General features: G+C 40.0%; 2 protein-coding genes across 3 annotated transcripts in view; both read right to left on the bottom strand.

The window, feature by feature from the left end:
- The window catches only part of LOC140592358 (chitinase-3-like protein 1), a 137,532-nt gene that overhangs the window by 61,240 nt on the left and 51,982 nt on the right, over positions 1-24,310 (bottom strand). The window lies entirely within an intron of this gene.
- The window catches only part of LOC111839630 (contactin-2-like), a 144,867-nt gene continuing 139,625 nt past the window's right edge, over positions 19,069-24,310 (bottom strand). For both annotated transcript variants that reach the window (XM_072715872.1, XM_072715873.1), the window contains 4 exons: positions 23,389-23,575; positions 23,039-23,151; positions 22,270-22,438; positions 19,069-19,583 (listed from right to left, as the gene is read on the bottom strand). In XM_072715872.1, coding sequence (XP_072571973.1) covers positions 19,477-19,583; positions 22,270-22,438; positions 23,039-23,151; positions 23,389-23,575 — 576 coding nt within the window. In that variant the 3' untranslated portion in view covers positions 19,069-19,476. The remainder of the gene's footprint in view (positions 19,584-22,269; positions 22,439-23,038; positions 23,152-23,388; positions 23,576-24,310) is intronic.

Below are 24,310 nucleotides of genomic sequence, written 5' to 3' on the forward strand. Positions count from 1 at the left end.
GAGAGGTTAGCGGAACTGAATCTGTTCAGCCTTGAGCAAAGGAGACTAAGGGGGGATATGATTCAGGTCTATAAGATTCTAACGGGTCTGGATGCTGTTCAGCCAAATGACTATTTCAATATTAGTCTAAATACTAGAACTCGTGGCCATAAGTGGAAATTAGCGGGAGAACATTTTAAAACAAATTTGAGGAAGCACTTCTTTACACAGCGTGTAGTCAGAGTATGGAATAGTCTTCCTGCTATTGTAGTGGAAGCTAAAACCATGGGTTCCTTTAAATCAGAGCTAGATAAGATTTTAACAACTCTGAGCTATTAGCTAAGTTCTCCCCAAATGAGCTTGATGGGCCGAATGGCCTCCTCTCGTTTGTAAATTTCTTATGTTCTTATGTTCTTAATAATAAGTAAATTTATATAACAGAATGCAATATATTTCACAATAATGAGTTGTATTTCACAATATCATTCTCATATATTTCATAATACTTTTGAACACTTTGGAGTTCCATACTTATGGCGCGATAAAGGGATTATAAATGTAGAACATGTTATTCAAAACAGGAAAGTTATGCTATTCAATGAACTTGTCTCAAAATATGGAATTAGCAACAGTAAATTTCAGCAGAAATTTACTGCTTTCTTTGCCATTCCAGATGACTTCATCAACAAGTTATTTCAGTCATTGCCAAGACGTATAGATGTGGTCCTTCAAGCTCATGGGAGTCATACACATTATTAATTTTTTTTTCCAAGGCACCATGACTTTATGTTCTGATGTTATTGTAGCATGTTTGTGTATTCTAAATGAAGTATATGTATAATTTCTACATTATCTTTGCATATGACAAGACTTTTGTCCAGGCAAAAGTTGACCTTTCTGTCCTAATTACATGACAAAACTCAATGAATGATGCAAAACTTTATTTTGGTATAATAAGCATAATCTAGAGGGCTTTGCCTTTTCTTATAAGCCATTTCTGATTCCAACTGATTAACTACAGGTCAAGTTATTATTTGTTGTTCCTACAACTTGGTTAAGCGACAAGACTTTTGTCAGGCACTGTATTTGTTTTTCTTTAAACTCATCTTTATCTTAGTGTACTTTGTAATATGTCAGATTTATGTTAAGTTTGTAATTTGACATCAAAGTATAGACATTGCAAAATGCAGCTTGGAATAATTGCAGACACATAATAAAAGTACACAGTAAGCAATGCTGGCAGTTTGTTTTGATCCAGGATATCTGATCAACAAAGTCTTGGCTACATGAAGATGACTAAATGGTATAGTTGCAACATTCAGTTGGATAAATAAATAAGAAAAACCGAACTTATGTCACTATTTCTGGCTCCTTTCATTGAATATGTAGCAACTTTCATGTGTATGAATGAGCCATTGTCACCTGGGCACGTCCCCAACCCCCTTTTATGGCGCTGAAGGGGATGTATCTGGATCGCGTTTCACCGTTGCGCTGTTAATCAAATTACCATGCGAATGCGATTTCAATACGCGCTAATGCGGCTATTTATAATGTGAATAGCGATCTTCGGGTGAGAGCGGTACTACACGCCCCCGATGCAGGTAAAACAAAGTAAGATGACATGGTTTACTTTTTTGCCGATTTAACCTAGTTAAAAAAACTTTAATACTTCCGACAATGGACGTTTTGAAAAGAAGACAGATTACGGATTTAGCCAGCGTTTTTTTCATGATTCTACATTAAGATTTCAGCGAGATATAAACTGAAATATACGCGAAAAGTACGCGATGTCGCCGACGACATACTCGACCCCAGAGAGTTAACAGTTGTTTTGAGTTACAGTAAGGAAGCAGAATGAGAAAGGCCATGATTTTTTTCTATAAAGCGCTACATTCGTAAAGGGGGTCCTATTGTAGGAGTTAGAGTTGAAACAATCAATTGAAGCAAAGTTTTTTTATTGATGAACAATACACATTGCTCTCTCACTCACACATAAGAAAACCAAATCATTTACAATGAAAAGCTCTGAAAAACAGGAACATAAGAACATAAGAACTATACAAACGAGAGGAGGCCATTCGGCCCATCGAGCTCGCTTGGGGAGAACTTAACTAATAGCTCAGAGTTGTTAAAATCTTATCTAGCTCTGATTTAAAGGAACCCAAGGATTCAGCTTGCACTACGTTATCAGGAAGACTATTCCATACTCTGACTACACGCTGTGTAAAGAAGTGCTTCCTTAAATCCAGTTTGAAATGTTCTCCCGCTAATTTCCACCTATGGCCACGAGTTCTTGTATTTGAACTAATGCTGAAGTAACTATTCGGTTGAACAGCATCCAAACCTGTTAGAATCTTATAGACCTGGATCATGTCCCCCCTCAGTCTCCTTTGCTTGAGGCTGAACAGATTTAGCTCAAATAACCTTTCCTCGTATGACATTCCTCTAAGACCAGGAATCATTCTTGTGGCCCTACGCTGCACCTTTTCTAAGGCCGCTATGTCCTTTTTAAGATATGGTGACCAAACCTGCACACAATATTCTAGGTGAGGTCTCACCAAGGAATTGTATAATCTTAGCATTACCTCCCTTGACTTAAACTCCACACACCTGGAGATATACCCCAACATCCTATTGGCCTTTTTTATTGCTTCCCCGCCCTGGCTAGAATGAGACTTGGAAGCATCAACATACACACCAAGGTCTTTCTCATAATCAGCTACCTTTATTTCAGTAGGTCCCATAAAATACCTGTACTTTATATTTCTGCTCCCTACATGGAGTACCTTACATTTGTCTATGTTAAATTTCATCTGCCAGGTGTCGGCTCAGTCACTAATTAAATTAAGATCCCACTGTAGCTGCTGAGCCGCTAGTTCAGTATCTGCTACACCACCCACCTTGGTGTCATCTGCAAATTTCACCAGTTTACTGTATATATTGGTGTCTATATCATTTATGTAAATTAGGAACAAAAGTGGTCCTAAAATTGAACCCTGCGGTACCCCACTATGAACGCAGGCCCACTGTGACATCGAGCCTCTTATAACTACTCGCTGCTTCCTATCCGTTAACCAGTTATCAATCCAAGTCGCTACAGTTCCTAAAATACCTGTCGCTTTGAGTTTAAGTGAGAGCCTCTTGTGGGGAACAACATCAAAAGCCTTTTGGAAATCTAAATAGATGACATCATAGGCCTTCTTATCATCAACTTCCTGAGTAGCTTCCTCAAAAAACTCCAACAGATTTGTTAAACAGGATCTACCTCTCCTAAATCCATGCTGGCTATCCCTCAAAATGTTATTTGAGTCCAGGTAATCTACCATTTTCTCTTTGATTATAGCCTCCATAACTTTACCAGTTATACAAGTTAGACTGATTGGCCTATAGTTTGACAAATTACTTCTATCCCCTTTTTTGAAAATGGGCGTTATGTTGGCATGCTTCCAATCAGAAGGTACCACACCTTCAGATAAGGATTTTTGAAACAGTAATGTTAAGGGTCGGCAAATAATATCCCTCATCTCTTTTAACACTATAGGTAAGATGCCATCAGGGCCCTGTGATTTATTTATTTTGAGCTTAGCTAGGCTTTGCAAAACATCAGCTTCAGTTATATATATATTAGTTATAGACGATGTTGAATTAGTAATAAGAACTGGTAAGTTACTAGTGTCCTCGACAGTGAATACCCGTGCAAAACTATCATTGAACTCATTTACTATGTCAATGTCGTTTTCAATTATAAGACCCTTACTATCCTGCAGATTAGTAATTTCAGCTTTTAGAGCTCTTTTAGAGTTAAAATACTGGAAGAAACTTTTAACGTCATCCTTAGCCTCCAATGCGATCTTCCTTTCGACATTCCTTTTAGCTCACAACACAAATGTGTCAAAAATTAAACTCTCATTACTCATCATCCTCCTCCTCCATTGGTCACCCTTGTGGGTGTTTTGGGCACATATCCAGATGACCAATGCATGTGTTGTGCAAGACACAGAGCACCATAACCACAATGTAAATTCTAGGGTTGTCCAAATCATGTAGATGCTTCCACTTGCACTTCAAGTGTCTGAACACCTGCTCAACAATGACCCTCCCGCAGCTGATTGTCTGCCTCAGTGAGTGTCCCATTATCGAGTTTTGGGGCCCTGATGAATGGGAAGGCCTGGCCAATGTAAGCGCTTGTCCCCCAGCAGAAAGTACTCCATCTTCTGCTGCCATTCACTGAAGAAGTCTGAGGCCCTCAACATCCTTGTGTTATGGACTCTCCCTGGTGGTCCAGCAAAGATGTCAGTGAATTGTCCCCACTCAAACCCCTGAAGGACAGATTAGAAACCCTTCCTGTTCATGCAATGCAATGCAATTTTATTTATATAGCGCATTATCACACCATTACATTGTCTCAATGCGCTTTACATTTCTGCCACGTAAGGACCCCCCAGTGACTAAGCCAAAGGCAACGGTGGCAAGGAAAAACTCCCTAAGAGGAAGAAACCTTGGGAGGAACCAGACCCAAAGGGGGAGCCCATCCTCCAGGGGCCGGCAGATGAGTCAAACAAAACAAGATGATATGACTAAGCTAATACAGGGGTTGAAATATCAGTCTCAATGCAGCAGCCGACCGGTGCAGGCACGGGGTGCTTGATGCATGATGGCAAGATCAACAGTGGCACAGCCGCAGGGAAGGATGGAGAGGCATCGCGTGAGCCAAGGGCAGGCAGGTTGGAGGGTAGTTGCCGGAGGTGGAGGTAGTAGTCTTGCAGGCAGCAGAGGCATAAATTCTTCGATGACATGGTTCTCCAGGCAGCACACCCCAGAAGGGGTGAGGGAGGAAGTAAGAAAATAGTGTATTAGCCAGAGTTGAGGAAACCAGAGGCAATGCAAGCAAAATGATCGAGTGCAATATTCATCTAGGCTCCGGCAGATCTGGCTGAGGGAGAGACAGGCGGGAACACAGGCATGGGGACTCCCTGAACATCAGCACTCTAGTGTAAAGATAGAGTGACAGCACTGACGCATGTTTATCCAAAGCCAATGACACCGATCCTCACCCAGCTCTTCACCTCATACTGTTAGTCTGACTGGGAGTGAGCGACTAGCTGGAACCAGAACTAGGTTTCCTATACGCTAAACTATACAAGTGCGTTTTTAATCTAGACTTGAAAAGCGAGAGTGTGCCTGAATCCCGCACATCCCCTGGGAGACCATTCCGCAGCTGCGGAGCTCTGTAAGAGAATGCTCAGCAGCCTGCCGCAGCCCTGTCTACTTTAGGAACTAATAGATATCCTGTTCCTTGTGATCGAAGCAGGCGAGAAGGGTTGTAAGGGACCAGAAGATCATTAAGATATTGTGGTGCAAGGCCATTCAGAGCTTTGTAGGTTAATAGCAGTAATTTGTAGTCAATCCTAGACTTGACTGGTAGCCAGTGCAGGGAGGACAGGATAGGGCTAATGTGATCAAATTTTTTAGTTTTTGTGAGAACTCTGGCAGCTGCATTTTGTACTAACTGAAGTTTATGTAGGGATCCAGATGGACAACCCGAAAGGAGGGCATTACAGTAGTCCAATCTGGAAGTTATAAAGGCATGTATTAGTTTTTCTGCATCTTGAAAGGAAAGCATCTTCCGAAGCTTGGCTATGTTCCGTAGATGGTAAAATGCCGTACTGGTAATGCTATTTATGTGAGCACTGAAGCAGAGGTCGGAGTCTACCAGGACACCAAGATTTCTGACCACTCTTTTAAATTGAGTAGGGAGGCCGCTAGGGTTGGGGTTTACAAACTTATTACGAGCATCCTTAGGACCGATTAAAAGAACCTCAGTTTTTTTCTGTATTTAACATGAGGAAATTCCTTGCCATCCAACAACGGATGTCTAGCAGACAGTCGGCTAAAGAAGAGAGCTGGGATGCGTCACTAGGTTTGACAGATAGATACAATTGTGTATCATCAGCATAACAATGAAAATTAACACTGTAATTTCTAATAATGTTACCAAGTGGTAGCATATATAGATTGAACAGTAGTGGGCCCAACACTGATCCCTGCGGGACACCATATCTTACTTTAGTGGCTATGGATGACATTGTTTACATGGACAAACTGGTAACGATCAGTTAAATACGAACAAAACCACAGGAGTGCTGTCCCTTTAATGCCAATCAATGTTTCCAGCCAGTCCAAAAGAATATTATGGTCTACAGTATCGAATGCTGCAGTTAGATCCAGTAAGAATAATCGCGATATACAGCCACGGTCGGAAGCCATAAGGAAGTCGTTTATCACTTTGACTAAGGCCGTTTCTGTGCTATGATTGGGTATGAAACCAGACTGATATAGCTCGTTAGCATTATTATTTTGAAGAAAGGAAGACAGCTGGTGAGCAACAACTTTCTCCAGAATTTTAGAAATGAAGGGAAGATTTGAGATGGGTCTATAGTTTCCTAAGTCACTAGGTTCAAGATTTGGTTTCTTTAGGATAGGTCTAATAACAGCCATTTTAAAAGATTTAGGAACATATCCAAGCCTAAGAGATGAGTTTAACAAGTTTAACAATGTAGTGCTAATCAGTGGTGCGATTTCCTTAAGTAGATTGGTGGGTATTGGGTCAACAAGGCTAGTAGTGGGTTTGCAAGAGGAAATTAACTTAAGGAGTTCTGTCTGCACTACAGGAATGAAACATTCAAAGGTGTTATCATTAGTACTAATAACACTAGCACTAACAGAAGATTGGTGGTTGTGTGCAGCCGTGGGCGTGCTTGTGATGGTATGTCTAATCGTGGTTATTTTATTATTAAAAAACGCAATAAAGGCATCACTCCTAAGAGCTTCTGGGACTTGTGAGTTTAACATTGAATGATTCTTTGTTAACCTAGATACAGATTCAAACAGGAATTTAGGATTTGTTTTGTTATTTTCTATTAGTTTAGAGAGATACATAGACCTAGCAGTCATTAGTGCCTGTCTATACTTAGACTAAAAACTTCTAGTTTTGTTGACCGCCATTTGCGGTCTAGCTTTCGTGAAGCTTGTTTAAGTTCCCATGTACGGTTAGAGTACCAGGGGGCAGGTTTCTTATCTCTATGTTTTATTTTCTTGAGTGGTGCTACATGATCAAGAGTGGTACGAAATGATTCCACCATGTTCACGGTTACCTGTTCAAGTTCATTTACACTTGACGCTTCAGAGGTAAGGTTAAAGGACTGTGGGAGCTGATCCAGAAAAGTTGCAGCGGATAATGAGGCTATGGAACGTCTAGTATTGTACCTCTGACCTGGGGCCTTAGGGGGGTTATGTTGTATTTGAAATATTAAAAGGTAATGATCTGAAAGTAGAGGATTCTGAGGGATAATTGATATGTGTTCTACCAGGACACCATGACTAAGAATCAGGTCTAGGGTGTGGTTACAGGCATGAGTTGGCCCAGTTACATTCTGATGTACACCGGCAGAGTCAAGAATGGTAGTAATTGCTTTCGTTAATGGATCACTTTCATTTTCCATATGAATATTAAAATCACCAACAATCAAGGCCTTGTCAGTAGTAACCACCAAGTTTGTTAAGAAATCTGCAAATTCCTTAAGGAAATTGCTATAGGGGCCTGGCGGTCTATACACAATGCAATGTTGCGGTGATTGGAGGTGTAGAACTACACTTAGATGTGCTAGCAAGACTTAGAATAATAAATTCAAACGTACTAAAGCTATAACCACTATTTCCACGCACTCCTAGGTCGGTCTTAAATATTGCAGCAACCCTGCCACCTTTGCGATTGGGTCGAGGATTATGCTTATAGCTATATTCAGCTGGAGTGGATTCATTTAGTGCCAAGATCTCGTTTGGTTTAACCCAAGTCTCAGTAAGACATAGGGCACCAAGATTAAAATCAGTAATGATTTCACTTACGAGCAATGTCTTAGGAGCCAGCGATCTAATGTTCATGTAGTCACCCCCTCTTATGGTTGGGTTCTGAATCCAGATGTGGCAACCATCAATTGCCCCCATGACCCCATCTAGGCCACAGGTGCACTGGAAGGCAGCAGCAGATGCTGCCTTTTCACATCCATTTGTATGAAGAGATGAAGGTGGGCCCAATTGGCAAAAAAAAAAAAAAAGTCAGCACCTGAAGAACTCTGATGTGCCGATGACTGACAGTTCTCTAAAACAGTTTTGATTGGCCGTGTACCACAGGAACAGTAATAGGCACTTATGGTTTCCCATGGCTGTGATCTGTGCTCACACCGTTCTCCTGCAGCTTTATGAGTAAATACTCGAAATGGTTCTTGTTGATCCTGAAGTGCCAGGCAAAGGTCTGGTCATCCATGTCCAACATGCCATTACAAATACATCAAACATTTTCTTAAAGTGATCAGATTATTTTACCCCTGTTAGCTTGTGACACCACTTTATCTATTAAACAGCATTTGGATACTGTTACTTCACTAGAACACTACTCTTCTCCATTTGCTGGCTGACAACTCCATAAAATGCAGACAGTCACCGCCAAAACAAAGTCCACAGCCACATTCTGCAGATACAAAATCTGAGAATAGCATCTAATGCAATGTTTATCAAAACATAAATACACTAAAACATTCACGTACGTCAAGGTTAATCAGGTGAATGGCATACATTTGGAGCCATTGGTACTCAAGAGCTAGTACTATTAAGTAAAACTGACATAGATAAAAAAATATATATATTTTTTATTTTTATATATTTTATATTCCCCCCCCACATCTGGGAGAGCGGCGCCCGAGCGCCCCCTATGGGCCAGCCGTCACTGCCATGAAGCCTTCTGTAATTGGGTAAAAATTTGTTCCAAGGACAACATATGCTCCCATGGGTAGGAGTAAATAACCCACATTATCTAGGTAAGCTTCACAATTTCTGACATCTCACAAAACTTTATTTGTTAGCCACTGAAAGGTTGCTACGGCATTAAGCCAAAACACATAACCCTGTGTTCTCACCTGACTTTTCATGTCAGTGGGCGTGTTGCGGAATAATGGCTGCCTTGACCCCGCTGTTTGTGCGGCATCGACAGAACCCAGAGCCCAGGGCCTGCTTGGACGCCATTAATGGGGCAGTGGATCTTTGAGTTTGGTGAAATAATTTTTTCTATTTTACAATGAAATAAACTGTTAAACTGATAACAGCTTTTTCCTCATTTATAAAACTTGTGTTAAAATATTTGTGGTTATTTAAATTCAAGTTGCCCGGGGCTTTATGCCCCTGGTAGGGTCACACAAGGCAAATAGGTCCTGGGTGAGGAACCAGACGAAGTGTGGCTCAAAAGACCCCTTATGAAGAAAAACAATATGGAAACACGTTTTCCCTTGCCCGGACACGGGTCACCGGGGCCACCCCCTGGAGCCAGGCCTGGGGGTGGGGCTCGATGGCGAGCGCCTGGTGGCCAGGCCTATACCCATGGGGCCTGGTCGGGCACAGCCCAAACAAGGCACGTGGGTCCCCCCTCCAATGGGCTCATCACCCATAGGAGGGGCCATAGGAGTCGGGTGCGTTGTGAGCTGGGCAGTGGCCAAAGGCGGGGACCTTGGTGGTCCGATCCTCGGCTGCAGAAGCTAGCTCTTGGGACATGGAATGTCACATCTCTGATGTGGAAGGAGCCTGAGCTGGTGCGCGAGGTTGTGAAGTTCCGGCTAGACATAGTCGGGCTCACCTCGACGCACAACTTGGGCTCTGGAACCAGTCTCCTCGAAGGGGGTTGGACCCTCTTCCACTCTGGAGTTGCCTGCGGGGAGAGGCGCTGAGCGGGGGTGGCCGTACTTATTGCCCCCTGGCTGGGCGCCTGTATATTGGGGTTTACCGCAGTGGACGAGAGGGTAGCCTCCCTTCGCCTTTGGGTGGGGGGACGGGCTCTGATTGTTGTTTGCGCTTATGCACCGAGCGGCAGTTCAGAGTACCCACCCTTTTTAGAGTCCCTGGAAGGGGTGTTGGAGAGCACTCATTCTGGGGACTCTCTTGTTCTGCTGGGGGACTTCAATGCTCACGTGGGCAATGACAGTAAGACCTGGAATGGCGTGATTGGGCGGAACGCCCCCCCCCCCGATCTGAACCCGAGTGGTGTTCTGTTGTTGGACTTCTGTGCTCGTCACGGATTGTCCATAATAAACACCATGTTCAGGCATAAGGGTGTTCATATGTGCACTTGGCACCAGGACACCCTAGGCCGCAGTTCGATGATCGACTTTGTAGTCGTGTCATCGGACTTGCGGCCGCATGTCTTGGACACTCGGGTGAAGAGAGGGTGGGAGCTGTCAACTGATCACTACCTGGTGGTGGGTTGGCTCCGCTGGTGGGGGAGGAAGCCGGCCAGGCTTGGCAGGCCCAAGCGTATAGTGCGGGCCTGCTGGGAACGTCTGGCGGAGTCCCCTGTCAGGAGGCGGCTGACCGGAGCTGTGGCCGTAAGGTGGTCGGTGCCTGTCGCGGCGGCAATCCGCGAACCCGCTGGTGGACACCAATGGTGAGGGATGCTGTCAAGCTGAAGAAGGGCCTTTTTAGCCTATGGGACTCCAGAGGCAGCTGACAGGTACAGGCAGGCCAACCGGGATGCAGCTTCGGCGGTTGCTGAGGCAAAAACTCGGGTTTGGGAGGAGTTTGGTGAGGCCATGGAAAACGGGTGGGAAAGCGGTGCAACCACAACACTGTTTATGGTGGGGATGGGGTGCTGCTGACCTCGACGTTTTGGATCGGTGGAAGGAGTACTTCAAGACCTCCTCAATCCCACCGACACGCCTTCCAATGTGGAAGCAGAGTATGGGGACTTGGATGTGGACTACCCTATCTCGGGGGCGGAGGTCACTGAGGTGATTAAAAAGCTCCTCAGTGGCCGAGCCCGGGGGTGGATGAGATCCGCCCGGAGTTCCTTAAGGCTCTGGATGCTGTAGGATCACACATGCACATATCACAGGGCCTAAATTCCAGGTGGCCTGAGACAAGGCCGAGCCTGGTACGAGAGGCACCAAAGGGGGGTTACACACACAAACACACACACACAGATAACCAGGGAGGCTAGCACTCCAACTTTTATTGCCCAAAGATTTAGGGACCTACACACAAGCAGAGTGGACACGAACAGGGGTCCCTCGACTTGGCACACAACCCCCTCCACATACACTCTGCCTTACATCTCACTCACCCAACAGACGAACACCCTAAAGGAAATTTCAGTTAAGTTTGGGTTTTGTATACCCTGTATATTGATTTACTCACGACTACTAGTCTCAATATACAGATACGTTATGTTTGTATGTGTCCTTAGACAATCTTAGTGTTTTGTGTGCCACCCTTATAACCATGTTCACGGAGTATCACCTATTTCACCCCTTTGCACTTGAACACATATAAATTTAAATAAATAGATAGGTATAGCTACCATTGTATGTATGTTCTCATGGTATACCAGAAGAATCTGGAAAGTGAGTGTAATCAATGTGTCTGCTTTGTTAAAAACCCCCCCTTCTCTTCCAACATTCCTTTGTGGTCCTTATCTGATCTTGGTGGACAGTCACCAAGTTTCTTTGTTTCTACCATGCTATGTTAAAAGAACTGAATTAAGGTGTATCTTATCCATTCTGGAGAAGATGAATTGGCACAAGCCACACCAAACAAAATATGTTGTTTCCAGATGTGCAACTTATATTGATATTACCACAAACTAACGGCCACGCCTATCTATGGATAAGATGTGCTGTTTGTAATAGGAATATTCAATGTAATATCCGCACAAAGTGTAACATCTGTTGAGGTGCAACCCAAAACCCCTGTATCCTATACTGATGTGAATCAGTCACATAGATACAATAATTAATTGTTTAATCAATTAATGCAGATGGTATGAGGTATGTACCTGTGAAGCTGGTATGGCATGTTTGGTATCAAACTGATTGTTAATCACCCCTGAAATCACCAAATCTGGTCAGTGATTACCATAAAAGTGGATGTATCAAAAGTTATAACAGCTTAATGAAAATCATCAGTAAAGGGAGAATCAGGCGGGCCATAAATCCCTAAAGGACTGATACAGACCCCCTTCTGAAAGCCCGCCAAATGGATGGCCAGCCATTGGGCCAGGATTCGAATTCCTGGTCATCCCTATTCATGAACTTTAGACTATAAAAACCTGGACCTCAGAACAAAGCAGGGCAGAACAACCGCCAACCAGCGCAGAGAAAACCATCCGCCCGAAGGAGAACATCAGCCCGGGAGAAGAGAAACCCACAAGAAACCCTCCGGTGAAGGCCCAGCTGAACAGAGAACAGCACCCAAGACAAAGCTTCACCAGGAGAGAGAATCTAAAGGGACTTCACTCCACTGCTCCAAACGCCGCGTCTTCCTGAGTGCCATCAGCTCAGCAGCTCTGCCATCAACTTCCAAGACCACCCCCCCCACTCTTCAACCAAGTAAACCAACTTCCTTTCATTCTAACAACTTAAGCTGTTCTGTTAACCTGCTATAAGACTTTAGGGTCATGTTTCCACAAACTGTATTTCCCATTTAAGGTTACTCATTTAAATCCGGTCATTGCATTTTCATAATTACATCGTTTGTTTTATTCCGTTATTTCGTGTTTGTTGTTTGTGTTAGGTGTAATGTCTGTCTTATGTTAGTTGTAGTGTTAGCTAGGAATAAATGCATGTCTTTTACACAACTTCAGCCTCCGTCGTTGAGTACTCACACTAAGTTCCTGCCTCTGTGCGATCTTGCTACACGCTCTGAACCTCAAACTCGCCTGAAACATCGCGAGACTCTCTCTCTCATCGGCCGTGAGGGGAGCTTCGCTACCAATCGTTTACATTACCTGATGATGCAGCTCGCTGGACGAGCCTTCTAACCTAGGTTATAAGTGATGTTGGTAATTAGTCAATCCCGTTTAAGTCTCACATTAACAGACTTACGGGGATACTTCAATTGAGTTTGGAGGAGCCGACCATTCCGCATAACAATTGGTTAATGATCAGCATTAAATAATACTTAATTAAACTTTAATTAATTTCAAACATATTGGTGGAGAATATTAAAATTTATTTGAGCTAATAATTCCTACAATGCTGTGGGGCTGTCCTGGTTGACATGCATCTGCAGCATCGCGTGGACATCGGGGGCAGTGCCTCTGGACTGGCAGACCGGGGTGGTAGTCCCCCTCTTTAAGAAGGGGGACCAGAGGGTGTGCTCCAACTATAGGGGATCACACTCCTCAGCCTCCCTGGTAAGGTCTATTTGGGGGTTCTGGAGAGAAGGGTCCGCCGGATTGTCGAACCTCGGATTCAGGAGGAGCAGTGTGGTTTTTGCCCTGGCCGTGGAACAGTGGACCAGCTCTATACTCTCCGCAGGGTTCTGGAGGGTTCATGGGAGTTTGCCCAACCAGTCTACATGTGTTATGTGGACTTGGAGAAAGCATTCGACCGTGTCCCTCGGGGAGTCCTGTGGGGGGTGTTCCGGGAGATTTTAACAACTCTGAGCTATTAGTTAAGTTCTCCCCAAACGAGCTTGATGGGCCGAATGGCCTCCTCTCGTTTGTAAATTTCTTATGTTCTTATGACTCGATGGTGGTCTTTTCAGATATGGGACATGGAACTGATGAACTGGATGACATATATGAGTAAGACGTGGGCGGGATTGTGGAGGCAAAGCAGATGAATGGGGAGGTGGATGGAGGGGCAAACCTGGAACGGAACACTCATACCCCATGGCACAGAAAAAAAATCTCTCAGCATGTAATACACAGGGTATCATTATGTGATGTCACTTAGAGTCATTATGAGATTAAGATTTGATTCCATACACGTTAGATATGTATGACATCGTGCTGATATATAATATGCATCATATCCTCCGAATTATTCGGTGGATATCAGCACTGTAACTGGGCTGATCATTTTATGTGGCTGACGTACTTACAGTTATGAATCAGGTTTATCATAAGAACATAAGAAATTTACAAACGAGAGGAGGCCATTCAGCCCATCAAGCTCGTTTGGGGAGAACTTAACTAATAGCTTATTCCCTGTCTACATGTTGGCACTGAAGACGGAGTTTCTTAAAATCTTCACCCTGGATGGAGTTTTGCAAAAGCTGCATTTTCAGTGACCTAAGACGCCTTTTACGTGTGGACAAAAGCCCAAGACCTATAGAAAAAGGTACGTTTTAAAAAATACCTGTGTACGTGTGGACAAGGCATTAGAATCTGGGTATAGCTTACAGAAATTAAGCTTCTCTGAACAAACAGCTGAATACGTGACTTTTAATCATCTTTTCAAGATTATTATACTTATTATACTTAAACTCTTGTGCTTGTCTTGTATCTACTACTGACACAAAATGAAACCAAGTAATGTTTTTGTAGCGTAGATTTGCGTATCCCAGCATGTTCATGAGCAACTGTAAATAGCCTATTGTTTTCATTTATACTTGTATTCCCTATTGTCGCTTGTGTGTTTGTCTGTATCTTATGTGAACCCTGTCCGATCTTCACACGTCATTAGCATTGTATAAATTACCCATCTTGTGTAGCTTACAGTCCAGCGTCAGGCCTCTTTGTGTGTGGTTGATTCAGTGCTTGTTCAGTACCTGTTTTAGTCCTTAGAAGGACTTTTTAAAAGGGCGTGTTCTCCTTTTAGAGGAGCCTCCTCGTCTTTTGCCGCCACCGACATGATGCCATCGTTTGCCAGTTATTCCATATTATCTACTGAAGAAGCAGGAACAGATTAGATGCATCCATCCAAAGTGAAAAAATGGTGAAAAAAGGAAGAAACCGAGAGAGAAATGAAAGGCAGCATCCAGGAATTACTGGAAGGAAAAAAAGTCCAGTTGACCAGCCCAGACTGGGTGAAATGCAGAGATGTCTGGGGTTAGTCCTCAAAGGTCTTCATCAACCTTCTTTATATTAGAGGTAGAAAGTTCAGGTCCAGAAAGTACAAGATTTTGTTTCAACCAATCTGAACTTTGCACTTCTGCTTTTTATGATGTGCAGTACAATTCATGATAAAGTTTTTTGAAGTGAAATGTGGTTATTTTACCACACTTTTGTTGTTTAAATATTCTGCCTGGGCTGTCACAGTCTATGCATTTTTTCGTGTAAATTTATTTGGAGGGTGGTGCCTTACACCTCTGGGGCCAGCGTTTGAGACTCTGCCTGGCTCTATTTGTGTAGAGCTTGCGTTCTCTCATCATGGAGTTTCCTCTGGGTGCTCTAGTATCACCCCACTGTCCAAAAACATGTGTGCCTGAGCTTCCTCTGGTGTGATTTCAAGTATAACATGAGAATGGGGAAAACACCACAACAATATGGGGAGAACAAGCAAACTCCATACAAGGTAAGAGCAGAGATGTGAGGCAACAGTGCTAATCAGTGTGAAACCACGGTGTGAAGTTTGCATGTTCTCCCCATGTTGCTGTGTTGTTTTCTCCAGGTATTCCAGTATCCCCCCACAGTCCAAAAAAGAACAAACCCTTTTTTTAGACAACTTATTATACCACTGATGGCTTGTTAAAATATGCATATTAAGGAAACATTTTTTAATTAAATCATAGCCAAGCTGCTTGACATTTTAAAGGCAATGGAAGGTAATCTTGATGAAAAAAAATAAATACACTTAATTTTACGTCTTTGTTAAAATTACTATGCACATACCAGTCAACATATTTGAACAGTTTCCATATTTTTCTAATATTTAAAAAAACAAGCCCTTTCAAAATACTAATCTACAAATGACACTTTAACACTTTTTGGATCCTGGCTGCGACAAAAGCACATGGATTGTACTATCCTTGAACTGAAAACTAAAACACCAAATACCTAAACAAAACAAAATCGATGGAAGAAAAAAGCATCAGTTTAAATACAATTGAATTTGTTTATTGATGATTATTTACATGTCATTTTTTCCCAGGTTCCTAAGTTTTTTCAAAATCCCATGGTTCCTTTCTCAATAATCATATACTGTTCATAATCACTTTTGGATTTTTCCCACTTGTAAGTTAACACGTCTTCTATCCTAACCATTTTTTCCCCATAATAATACATAAATTATAAAATAATAATAAATATTTGGTAACGCTTTACATTAAGTGCACCTTCATAATGCATTCATTATGCATTCATAGAACATACAGTGCATAATACATGATTATACAATTATAATGTTTGTTATATAATGTTTGTTATTAATGTATATTACAGCTGTTAAGGGATGTTAGGATGTTAAGGTATACAGTACATACATGATGTTTATGAATGTTTTATGAATACTTAATGAATACATTATGAAGGTGTACTAAACGTTTTATGAACGAAATATGAAAGCATTTTGAAGGTGCAGTTAATGTAAAGCTACTAAATATTTTTATAATTTTTATAATATGGTAGTGTTGTGATACTGTTAATTAAAAGTTGAAATAATATCTTGAACTAACAGCCACTAAACATAAAATGCACTGGTGCTATGCCAAAACCTGGCAGGAAAAAAGTAAATAAATAAAATTTAATTCATAACTAAACTCTTACAATTTGCATCAGGACAATTACATGATGGTAGATAATGGCTCATTCAACCTGATACTCCAGCGTGATACTCCAGTTTCAACAGATCCTCTCATTTTAATTCAGACATCCTCTGTCTCAAACTCAGCATGTCAGTGATAAGCTGCATGATGTGATTAAGATAATCATTTTAGTTATGAATCATATACTATATGAATACCATGGTTTTAGTAACAGTTAAAATAGAGACTTTCTTAGCCAATTTGTTTAGTTCTAACTCCTCTTAAATGTGATTCAAGTCAATGTTTTTGTGTGTAAAAAGAGTTATATGTCATCAGCAATTCACACTTCAGTTTTACAATATACAAAATCTATTACAAAATTATTATTAAATTGAAAATTGAAAATCACCCTGAAATTCACTCATGAAGTTCAGTGATGAGTAACATTCTAGTGGGCCTGGCCACTGACGTACTTTGTTTCACTAATGCAAACATAATGAATATTTTTACGTAGTCATCTGGGTTTGCAGGGCTGTAGCCTATGTAAGGTTAGATACAGTAAATGATATTACAACGACTACTACCAAATCAAATGCTTAGAGTACTTTTAGTTAGTATCTTGAATGTTTAAAAGAACTGTTTCAACGTGTGCGATATCTGAAAAGCCACACTGTATTTATAACTTCACCCTCCTTACCACTGAACATACATCCAAAATCATGGCATGATTTATTTTTTTACGTAATTGAAAATTAGTCATAAAAACATGGCTTATAATTCAATGCTCATGCTCCCCAGTATAAATATGTACTTATTTTATCTTCAATAACAAAAATAAATATCTCTTTTGGTCTCAGGGTAATGCTTAGGCATGCAACTCCACATATAACAATGTGTGTCCAAATTCATGAGACTGCAATTTAAAATAATTAAAGGAATGGTTCAATAAAAATGAGACAAAATTGTAATGTAAATTCCAGGTTAAATGCACATTTTACATCTTTTTGGACAGTTATTATGGTATTCCCTGTTGGAAAAGTCAACACTTTCTTGTAATCAAATGTATATAAGTGATGTATATCACTTTCCTAATGCCCAGTTTATCCCAAAAACTGCTCTACATATGCCCTTGAAAATGCATACTCTTATCTTCAGTTACCATTCATAATTCAATTGAGTTCCAACAATGAAATAAAAAAAAAACTAACAGCAAATTACAAGCCAGTTCACAGCAATATGCCCAAAGGTAATTGCTTGTTTCAGCACTCCTGATGGAGAATACTTTAGCTCTGTAGAAAAGACCAGGTTATGAACAAATACCAACATCTAAATACCAACAGTGTGAGCACTCAAATATCTAAAAAAAATCAAATATAGAATAAAATAGTGCAAAATTAAATTTGTATTAATAACTTTGTTTTGATTTGAAACAAAAAAAAATTTGAAGAACACATTTTTCAGCTGCATTACATCAACAGGAAGTGAACAACAAAAAATATATTGCTGTTAAATGAATTTGACTATGATAAACTTTATAGTCTTTTCCCTGTGTTAGCAGTGTTTTCAAATTAAATATGTGTCTTAATATGTATTAAGACATAAAAATGCTTGAATACCAGAATGTAATTGGCAGCATGGTGCCTCAATGTTTGCTTCATACCTCCAGGGGCCTGCATCACAAAGCAGGATTTCTTGTTTAGTTGTATAACTTGTCAAATTTATGGTAGTCTGGGCTAAATGTAAGTGGACAAAGATAATGTCCATTTAAATTGGGATACATTAACTACAAGTTTTCCAGTGAAGCAAGAAGTCTGGCTTAGTGATTCAGGCTCCTGGATTAAGGGTTTGAATCCTGTTAGTCTGGAGTTTGCATGGTCTCCTCATGTTGCATGAACTCCAGGTTCCTTCCACAGTCCAAGTGTGTGTTCCCCTGCCTTGTGCCCTATGGTCTCTGGGATAGGGTCCAGGCTCCATATGACATTGTATTGTTTTGTTATTGGTAGTCAGGGAAATTGCAAATACACCACTCCTTACATATCAGTTACTATCTATAATATGTATGCAGGTCAGGGTTGCCTGAAGCACACGTAAAGCAGGCCCAACCTCCAACCAAATGAGCCACCATGCAGCTAGATGACACTAGTCATAGGCAAATTTGCATATTTTGTTAACCAGCATCCTTCTTCTTGGAGTAACAATGCTTCAGCTCAGTGTTCAAGCACTAAGACCGAACTGTACAAATAAAATACCTTGTTCAAATGCATACTGAACTGTTTTTGTGTTTGCATTTCTGTACAGCTTGGAGGATGGCCTTATAGATAGAGCATTCCCTGCTATTGAAATGCTGCAGAATATATTTTGTTTATGTCTGTAGTATGTCACTGGTTTATTTTATATTTTCTTTCAATAAGTAATCAAAATTAAAAGTATCAGATATTTTACTGAAACATATTCCCTGGGACATGTGAATCTGAATTCTTTTTGTAAACTATACTGGTAACTTTACTCAGTATCCCCTTTGTCCATTACTTGTAGGAAACAGGAACAAAATATATCAAGTACTGAAAAACTATTCTTCATCAATTGAGAGCCACCATTTGTAGTTATTTAAAAGAGAATGAGAGTTACAGGGACAGGGATGGCCATATGTTTGTAAACCAGCTTCTGGGAAAATGTGTTTTTCACATTTATTTTACCATAAGGCATGTGTTTTATTTCAATTCACAATCAGGCTGTCCAGTCAGTTTACCCAGTTTGCATTCTTCCAGTATACATTGCTCCACAGTCTTATAAAAGTTTCTTTTCTTTAGAAAAACACACGTACAGTAATACAATTTTTGTTGTTTTTAAACACCCATCCCACCTATTTATCATGACTTTTGTTCTTGCCTTAAGCATGTTTCACATGATAACCCCACCCAATACATACAAAATCATTAAGGTCAGATAAGTGTATCAAGGAAACAGGCTTACAGCCTGAAGTAAAACCATTCATAGTTCAAGTAGGCCAATAAATGTGAATACTGATACAATGGAAAAAAGTAAAAAAGAGCATGGGTTGAGAATCTTGGCAATGTTCTGAACCATCATTCCAGTTCCTGTGGGGAAACAAAACTGTGTTTAGACTTGAAACTTGGAAAATTGAGAAAATATTTTTTTTCTCGGCTATAATAAATTGAATACAGACGCTCCGCTACTTACAAACTTTTAACTTACGAACTTTCAGACATACGAACAGAGGACTGCAAGTCCAAATTGTGTTCATTGGGCTATCATTTCCTGTCCGCAATATCAATTTTTTTTTTCTGTGTGCCAATTCTGCCTAGTATGACTTCTGGCCATGCATACTCCCAGCATCCTAGTTTTTTGTACTTGTGTATACCCTTAAAATGATGTTGAATAACGACTTACGAACATTTCAAGTTACGAACGGCCGTTCGGAATGTATGTCGTTCGTAAGTAGAGGAGCATCTGTATAAATATTTTTGTATTATGATTTTTTTTTATCATTTGAAATACAGAAAATCATTCAACAATTATAAGAGAATTACTAAATGCATGTGGATGAGGATGTTGTTTTTTTTTATTGCATTTCCAGCGATGATATTGTCTTATAATATTTATTTTATGTTTTTAATGGAACAAATTTATTACCTGGCTGAAATAATAACCAGTCTCTAAATGTCAAATTGCAGTCATAGCAGCACATTTTCCAACTTGCATACTGTTCACTCAATTATAATTGGCCTGTAAGGTTGACAAAAAAAGCTATCATTTGAGTTACAAATAAATGTGTCAACTCTGCTATTACCCCTCGAATGCTGTATTAATTCTGCATTGTGTATTTGTCAAATTTACTATTTTAATTTCATTCATTTATGTGCAGTGCAAGTTGGTTGCGCATGTGTATTTGGATTGTTGAGAAGCTAAAGCTTTGTTTAAGCAGCCATTTTGCAATTTCACACCTGCAATTCAGAACAGAACAAATTTTAGATCCATTTGGATATTTCATGTTTGCCACAACAGTCAGTTTTCTAGAACACAGCTGCAAGTAGGCAATCACTGTATGAGGTTTTATGCAACTTTAGCTAGCGTTAATTGTACATTAATTAATGCTAGCCAATGTGGCCAACATTAACTATCTACATTTGCATTATAACCAATGTAACCAGTAGTGCACCAACAGTTTTCTGAAATGTCATCTAAGTGGTGAATGAGCTCACAAAATCCCTCCACTATAGAAAATGGTTGATTGTCCAATGCAAACATCTTCATTAGTAGTTATGTCTTTTGCTCTGGTGCTGTAACATCTAAATATCTAAAATTCTAAATATCAGCCAAGGCTGACATATGCGGATATCTTGATTTATAAGGAATAGCTTCTCTATACAGCCGGGTATGTGGAAGGTAAATGCACGTAAGCTAGCGATAAATAGCAAGCTGAATTTGCTTCATTCTTTCATCTGCCTAGTCCCCTTATTTTGAGCTAACATTAAGTGAAATGTGGAGTGGGAAGGGTCAGATATAAACTTAGGAAAAAATATGGTTTTCTATAGATTTTTTTCATAAAATAAAAAAAAATGTACACAAATAACAGACAATAATAAGCTGGCTTAGCACTCAAAACAATCAATATAAATGGATTATAAAGGCTATTATTATAAATATTTTATTACAGGATGGGGCTAAACTGGGGAACACATTTATGAAGATTAAATAGGGGGTCCATATCTGTATACACCAAGGGGTTTGAAGACCCCTGCATTATGGCAAGTTTCGTTTGCATTTTAGATTTATGCCATGGCTTTCAGTATGCCATCCTTTAAGACAAGTTTTTCAATTTTCCTTGAATTTCTGCTAAACATTATTTTTTGTATTTTTCAGTGTCTGAGATTTAAATATAACTTTACTATGATCCTTCTATGTTAATGAGGTTTAGCATTACCAATATGTCAAAGAAAATTTAATCAGCTATGCATTATATTTAGAATTTTTTTTCTTAATTAAACAAAAATCCCTGAAAGCGGTGTTGAGTCATGATGTCCTATCAACATTTCAGCACTACCAGATGCCAGTCCAATATTATTATTCTTTTATGCACTGTAAAATTATAGTCTTTTTTTTTATTGGTTATAATGTCAGCTTGACCCATGTAGTCTTGACTGGATGCACAGTGTAGTCGATTTTATCTTTTCCCTTTGGATTCATATCCCAAAAGAAGAAAACCTAGACCCTCACTAAATCTGTCTTACAAAAATTGTCTTCTATTTTCAAGCAAAACCTAATGTTTTCTTCTGATAATATAACACTTATTCTCAACAAATATTGTAAAAATATTATAACTTATATGAAATATTTAATATTATAACAGGTCTACTTGTGAGTAAAGGCAAGTTGAATTATTAAAGTAATGAAAGATTTGACGTCTTTACGTATGTATTAATACATAAAATATGTCAGCTAAACACTTAACAGTTCAAGTTGAACCTCTATCTAGGTTAGTTGAACTTGAATAACTGTATTGACTTAAAGTTGTATATAGGTCTGTTAAATTTGTATGATTCAGTTGACTTAACTGAAAACTTTGTAAAGCATGTTGCCTTTAAATTTTGAGCTGAGTGAACACTTTTTTTTAGAGTGTGAGCAGTCAACAGAGCTTTTCTGAAAACAAATATTAAGCTGTACTAATATGGGCTACGCAATGTCAACAAAGCTACACCAGTCAGAAAGTTCAAATATGGTGAAATGACTGATGGTTGCTTCCATTGTCCACAAGTTCCTGACCTGAATCCCTAGACACAATGGTCTCGTGAGGGACTCCATCTCCCCCCTCCCCCCAAGCACGTATCTCCAGAACCACGTAGCCATTGTCCTTGGGCAGGGGCAGGCTGATGGAGGTTTTGCCCTTTTCAAGAACCTTCAAGGCAGAATGACCTTCATGTTTATACAGGACCTTAAAAAACAGAAGTGAACAACAGGGGTACCAATGAATTTCCCAAGTAATGTTACTACTTTGTAGTTCCATATTGTAAGTCTTATTCAGTAAAAATGTTGGTGAATCTAGAAGTAAAAATCCACATTTAATTTATTTAGCAGATACTTTTATCCAAATTGACAATTTTTTTTTGAGAAAGCAGGGTTAAACAATCCCTGGAGCAAATGGGGGTTACGGACCCTGCTCAAGAGTCCAACAGTGCAATCACTCTGCTAATCCTGGGATTTACACTGGCAAACTTCCAATTACAGGCAAAGCAACCTAACATGCTGAGCCACTAAACACTCCAATAACCTGAATTGTCCCTTTAAACCCATGTTGTCTTATCTAGTGATATCGCTCATTGTTTGTTCTTTGTGATAGTGATTAAGGCAATTGGATTGCACAGTTTGAAGTCTTGGTATTTTGGCTGGCTTACTTAATGGGGTATAATTGAATTACAGTTTCAAAGCCAAGAACAGATGTCCAATCAAGAGATAAAATGTGGAATAATACTCAGTTACACTTAAACTACAGAAAGCTGACAACACACAATCAGACATATTTTGTATTTAATACCTTATAACCCAGCACAGCAGATTCATTCTTCATTGCCTTGACATGGTCCCACATGACCGTTACCCAGGATCCATCAGTCCTCCATGAGACATTGCTTGGTGGACGGTTTGGAGCTGTGTACAAAAAGTCATTTAAAATTAAGCATTTTAAATTGCACCAAATGTTCTAAGAGGATTTTTGTCATATTTACAGTGTTTTAACATTCATTTGTTAATTCCCATGACTTTAAGTGTAAACTGGGAATAAGCTGTGTTTTGTGACTAGAAATTGTAGAAGAGTACTAAAGGGGATTCCTTTGATGTGATCATTTGTTGAGACCAGGCTTATGCTTTGTGCTGTGGCGGCCTTACGGGGCTTTTTGGTGATAACTGTGGTACGGGGCGAGGGTGGTCCCGTGCCAGCACTGTTGTAAGCCAGAACCATCACATAGTAAAGAGTGCTGGGCCGAAGGCCTGAGACTCGTGCCGTTGTCTCTAAACCAGCAGTCCTCACACGGTCAGCTGCTGCCTCCTTGTCATGTTGACGCCAGTAGCGAATCTGGAATGGAAAATACAGTGATACATTTCAGGTAGTTCTCATTATGTATTTTTATCAAAATAAATTTGCATAAATTTCAGGCTCTATGCTTATTTATAAAGTTGGGTGTTAAGTAAAGAAAATAGGAAGAAGAGTAGCTCTTTCTTTTGGAATTTGATCCTTACATTTTCCAGTCACGCCGTGATCATTAACTGACATGCTGCTTGCATCATTGATATATAAATCAATAGTAATAAACCTGTTATTATAATATATCAAAGGGCAAATGAAAACCTATTTTATAGCATGTGTGAGCTGGCTTGCAACAAGCCATGTGATTGTGTTCTATGTCCACTACTGTTTTAATCACTGGGTGCTGGACTTAGTCCCTCTGAGTGTTAATTTGCGATATAATTTAAGACATTTCTTCACACTGCATCTTTCTGAATATGCTTGTTATCAGTATAATAAATTTATATGGAGCATGAGCTGATTAAAAGGTTTCCAAAAAGATCTATTGCAGCACTTTGCTAACATTTTTAAACCAAGCCAAAAATCTTTGCTCTTGTTAAAGCGGATCACTAACTTCACATTAATAAAACCCACTAACACAGAGATTACAGTATTATACTGTAAATAGAGCATTTAGAAAGCTACACATTCTTGACAAGATGATGATTCTTTGTAATGGATGCAGTAACTATGGGAAAAAGAAGCAGATTTATAAAATTAATTTCTCTACATCTGGAAACATGT

Source organism: Paramormyrops kingsleyae, chromosome 8, assembly GCF_048594095.1.
Source record: "Paramormyrops kingsleyae isolate MSU_618 chromosome 8, PKINGS_0.4, whole genome shotgun sequence".
In the NCBI taxonomy this organism is placed as follows: Eukaryota; Metazoa; Chordata; class Actinopteri; order Osteoglossiformes; family Mormyridae; genus Paramormyrops; species Paramormyrops kingsleyae.